The 5,034-nt window shown below is 39.8% G+C and overlaps 1 protein-coding gene across 3 annotated transcripts in view; it reads left to right on the top strand.

Annotated features, from left to right (window-relative positions):
* The first annotated feature begins 2,464 nt into the window (after positions 1-2,464).
* pds5a (PDS5 cohesin associated factor A) overlaps positions 2,465-5,034 on the top strand; it is a 30,183-nt gene continuing 27,613 nt past the window's right edge. Inside the window, exons 1-2 of one of the 3 annotated variants that reach the window (XM_058384455.1) lie at positions 2,465-2,625; positions 3,443-3,604. In XM_058384455.1, the coding sequence (XP_058240438.1) occupies positions 3,491-3,604 (114 nt within the window). In that variant the 5' untranslated portion in view covers positions 2,465-2,625; positions 3,443-3,490. Of the gene's footprint in view, positions 2,626-2,645; positions 2,825-2,939; positions 2,958-3,442; positions 3,605-5,034 lie in introns of those variants that run through there. The other 2 variants (XM_058384456.1, XM_058384457.1) reach the window with 2 other exon arrangements.

The raw sequence follows: 5,034 nt of genomic DNA, 5'->3' as shown, positions 1-5,034 counted from the left end.
TCCCCTAGCGGCCATGTTGAGGATAACATTTCTGATGTAAAACGAAAGCTTGAGGTGGGAAGACTGCTTTAAAATGACTTTACAACCAAATGTACAACTCAGTATGTTTAAACATCACGGGTATAATGTTTTAAAATGCTGTTTTAATAGGGTGTGTGGGTTTGGCTGACATTCCAGGCATTTACAGCAGCATTTAAATCACTAAAGCTTTAGAGCGGCTCGATTCCTGAATCAAATTAAAGGTGTTGAGAGTCGATTCCACACAGTCAACTTTTCTAATCTCAAATCCAGCAACTCAGCCACATGTTAATTAAGTACAGAATACCTCATTATGATTTACATTGAACTTTTCTTTTGAGTACAACAGTGCAGGAAATTGTAATACAAGCACTAAGCCTGCAGGCGTTCAAGTAAACGAATCGACTCCCCGATCGGCTAGGATTGAAGAGTCGACTCATTTTAGAATCGACTCATTGTTTATGTCAGTGTGTGGAGGGGATAGTATGGTTAAACCATGACTTTTCTTTTACACACTCGAACTGAATAGAGCTACAACACTAGATGTATTATTGTAGGAATATACACACAATTTTCCAAACATGTTGCTTTTGAGCAATTACATCTCGTTAAACATCCAAGCCTTGGTTTGTGGTTTCTGTTACATAGGATACGGAACTGAATAAGTTAGAGATGTGCTGTTAGTGGAAAATAATCAACGACAGGAGGGTGTGAATGTAGAAACATGTAGCAGAGTTACTGTTACAACCCTGAGATGTATTATTTTCCAGTAACAACACGTGCCAAAGGTGTTTTAGCTTATACCACAGTTTTGTTTTGTTTTGGGTTTTTTTTTACCAATGATGACATTTTTTTAAATAAAAGAATGACACACATTATTAGTTTATAACTTTGTTTAATGTTGCTTAATGTCTCCAAAACAAGTTATGTTATAACATGTATAAACAGCCAATCTCTCATTTTTTCCCAAGTTGATAAGAATAAAGCAGCTTGACATTTACAGAGAAACTAGAAAGATATTTCTTTGTCAGTTAACATTTTTAGTAATCTTTTTATTATAAGCCTTCAGATTGTTACTGACTGTCCAAAGCTTTCTAAGTCCCATTCATTCTAACACATTTATAATAACCACCATGTTCATTCATGTTCCCCCTGGAACTATTAACTTGCCATGCTGTTACACAAAAATAATTCACACCATCTGAACATTCAACCACACTGTTGTTATTTAACAAAGAAAACAAGTATAATTGTTCATATTGTTAAAGCTATCATTAGAAGACATTTATTTAACATTTATGGAAGGAGTCTCCAGTGTCAGTCATTTAAAAAACAGTCAGACTTTTTTTTTTTGAGAGGAAACACAGAGGCTTTGAGGGAAGGACTGTTTATAGATGTTATAAAACAGGTGAAATTATTTGACTATCATATGATGTTTTATAATATTCAATCATTCATTCATTCATTGTCTTCCACTTATCCGGAGCCGGGTCACGGGGGCAGCAGTCTAAGCAGGGATGCCCAGACTTCCCTCTCCCTAGACATTTCCTCCAACTCTTCCAGGAGAATTCCAAGGCGTTCCCAGGTCAGCCGAGAGACATAGTCCCTCCAGTGCATCCTGGGTTTATAATGTTTTATAATATTAAATGTAATTATAATCAGTAAAAGAACTTGTAATTTTTTTTAAAGTAATCGTTTGCAAATTATTGTTACAATCACCGCAAACGTTTCAAAACTATTTAAAATGTAAAATAATAATAATGATAATAATAATAATAATGGCAAAAACAACAACAACATTATTATTATTATTATTAATAATAATAATAATAATAATAACAATAATAATAATAATAATAATAATAATAATAATAATAATAATAACAATAATAATAATAATGTGTGTCTACTTTATGATAAAAAAAAATTCGCGATGGTTTTGAACAACCTAAGTTCATCGACTGACAGTGTGTCCTGCCCTTTTTACACGGACCTGGCAACCTCGGTTCTTTTGAGTTGTGTGTGTGTATTCCCTTACAGTGTTATGAGACTGTGTGTGTGTGTGTGTGTGTGAGAGAGAGAGAGAGAGAGAGAGAGATAGTGAGATAGTGAGTGAGTGAGTGTGTTTCCTCACCGTGTTATGAGACAGTGTGTGTGTGTGTGTGTGTGTGTGTGTTTCCTCACCGTGTTATGAGACAGTGTGTGTGTGTGTGTGTGTGTGTGTTTCCTCACCGTGTTATGAGACAGTGTGTGTGTGTGTGTTTCCTCACCGTGTTATGAGACAGTGTGTGTGTGTGTGTGTTTCCTCACCGTGTTATGAGACAGTGTGTGTGTGTTTCCTCACTGTGTTATGAGACAGTGTGTGTGTTTGTGTGTGTGTGTACGCGCGCGCGCTCTCTCTGCCCCAGTCCCTCTCCCGCCCTCTCTCTCTCTCTCACTCTCTCTCTCTCCTCTCCTCTCAGCCCGACGGGGGGCGCCGCGGCTCCACTTTTTTTTTCTCTGAAAGAGCGTTGTGTGAAAAGAGAAGCCGCTTTTTTTTGTGGTGAAACTAAAAGCTCCCCAAAACCCGAAACTGACCAATGAATTAAAAAGCAACTTATTCGTTAGGTAAATACCGGCCGGAGGTTTTACTTCAGCTGTGCAGGGACTCGTGTTGTTGGGGTAGTTGTGGCCGGTAGTTTTGGGATGTTCGGGTCTTCGCCGTTTCGCCAAGTTGCTTCGTGAGGGACGGCTGCCTTGTTTTTTTTACTTCTCGGCGTTTAGAAAGCGAGGATGCCGCTCGAGTTGGAGTTGTGAAGGCAAAGAAGTAAATAGTTGCTCGTTTTCTGCCTCACAAAGTTGGGCTACTTTTGAAGCTTGGATTTGAATGAAGATTGTGAATGGAGATATCTTTTTCTAGATGAGAACTGGACGCTTTTCACGCTCAGCGCTCTGCGAATGTCAGTGTTGTGTGAAAGCGAAGCTAATAGTTTGAGGCCTAGCGCGGTAATGGCTAGGCCACAGTTTCTATAGAAAGCTAGGCAGCTAACGTTAGCATGAACTTAAAGCTCTGTCGGGCGTGCTATGAATTAGCCAGCTACGATTCTGAGGAAATTGTTTAGATGCTGTGTTGTGTGCACCGGCGGGTTTTTGTGTATACTTTTATTGAAAACGAGTAGAAGAAATTAAAATAGTGTGGAAAATGCGGTGCCTTAACGTGCCTTGCTAGCTAGCTCTCGAGCTAGTTTCATAGCTAGCCCTTTAGCTTCACGGCTGTGTTTTGACTCGAGCCTGGATGTGCGCGAGGTAGACGGGGTTTGTCGAGGTTTTAATGCAGCAGTATACGGCCAATGCTTAATTTCCGGAACGTATTTGTTATTTAAAACGTGTTTTTGTGAAAACTACGGGTCGTTTGCTCGCTGAACTTTTGTTTTCCCACCCATAGAGGCCAGTAGAGGACTGTGTGGAAAATTAGCGTTAAGGTTACAGCGGCATGGAGTTCCCGCAACACCCGAAGCCGGCGGCGGACGGCAAGATTATTTACCCGCTCGGAGTGAAGGAGATCACGGACAAAATCAGCAACGATGAAGTGGTCAAGCGGTTAAAGGTAAGAACACTGAGTTCTGGTAGAAATCTGATCACGTGTATTTGAGTTTTGACTACATTAAAACTCTGTGTTGCTCATGTACAGCAGGTGAAATGACTATATTTATATAAATATTATATGGATATAAAGGGATGAGACAGAATCTAATCCAGACATATGGGTCCTGAGACTTAAACATCTGGCCTCTCACAGAAAAGTTAGATTTAACTCATCTGCTGATCTGTTGTGTGTTTGCTTTTTATGACAATACTTTAGGAAACTTGCATCAGATGTTCAGTATTTTATTTTGAATACTGTGTCTTAAGTTTTTCATTCAGTATATTCTACTGAATGAAAATCCCTTACACAATGTCAGTGTTGTGTTATTTGTACAGATAAGTGAAACTAAATGAGTTAAGTGAGGACTAAAACAGTGTTTCAGAGCATACTGTAATAGGATTGTACACTGTATCGCCAAAAGTTTTGAGACACACCTCCAAATCATTGAATTCAGGTGTTAGGCTCGGCCTCTTAGTTCCAGTGAAAGGAACTCTTAATGCTTCAGCATACCGAGACATTTTGGACAATTTCATGCTTTGTGGGAACAGTTTGGGGATGACCCTTTCCTGTTCCAACATGACTGTACACCAGTGTACAAAGCAAGGTCCATAAAGACATGGATGAGAGAGTTTGGTGTGGAGGAACTTCAGAGTCCTGACCTCAACCTGATAGAACACCTTTGGGATGAATTAGAGTGGAGATTGTGAGTCAGGTCTTCTCGTCCAACATCAGTGCCTGACCTCGCACTTTTAGAGGAATGGTCAAAAATTCCCATAAACACACTTTTAACCTTGTGGAAGGCCTTCCCAGAAGAGTTGAAGCTGTTAAATCTGCAAAGGCCGGGACAACTCCATATTACATTCATGTGCATGTAAAGGCAGACATCCCAGTTTTCCCAGTGTTCTATCAGGTTGAGGTCAGGACTCTGTGCAGGCCAGTCATGTTCGTCCACAGGAAGGGGTCATCCCCAAACTGTTCCCACAAAGTTGGGAGCATGAAATTGTCTAAAATGTCTTGGTATGAAGCTGAAGCATTAAGAGTTCCTTTCACTGGAACTAAGGTGCTGAGCCCAACCCCTGAAAAACAACACCTGAATTCAATGATGATGATGATGAGGGGTGTCCCAATACTTTTGACAACATTGTGTATTAAAGGAAATTTATCCAAACCACCAGATGTTTAAGTTGAGGACACTGTAACTGTTTCTGTTTATTAAAGAATGGCTTTCCATGGTTTCCATCTGCTCAGCTGTGCTTTGGATGTTGGACACAAGATTGCAGGCAGTCACAAGCGTGCAGATATTCAGTACATCAGCATGATTGGGAGTGTGATCTTGCTTTTAAACAGCTTTCTAAACAAATTAATGCTGATTAAACGGCATCCCGGTCAAA

This window comes from Hemibagrus wyckioides, linkage group LG29 (genome assembly GCF_019097595.1).
Source record: "Hemibagrus wyckioides isolate EC202008001 linkage group LG29, SWU_Hwy_1.0, whole genome shotgun sequence".
NCBI classification, from domain to species: domain Eukaryota; kingdom Metazoa; phylum Chordata; class Actinopteri; order Siluriformes; family Bagridae; genus Hemibagrus; species Hemibagrus wyckioides.
Note: the sequence above shows the minus strand (reverse complement) of the source record. Positions and strands in the feature narration are given on the sequence as shown.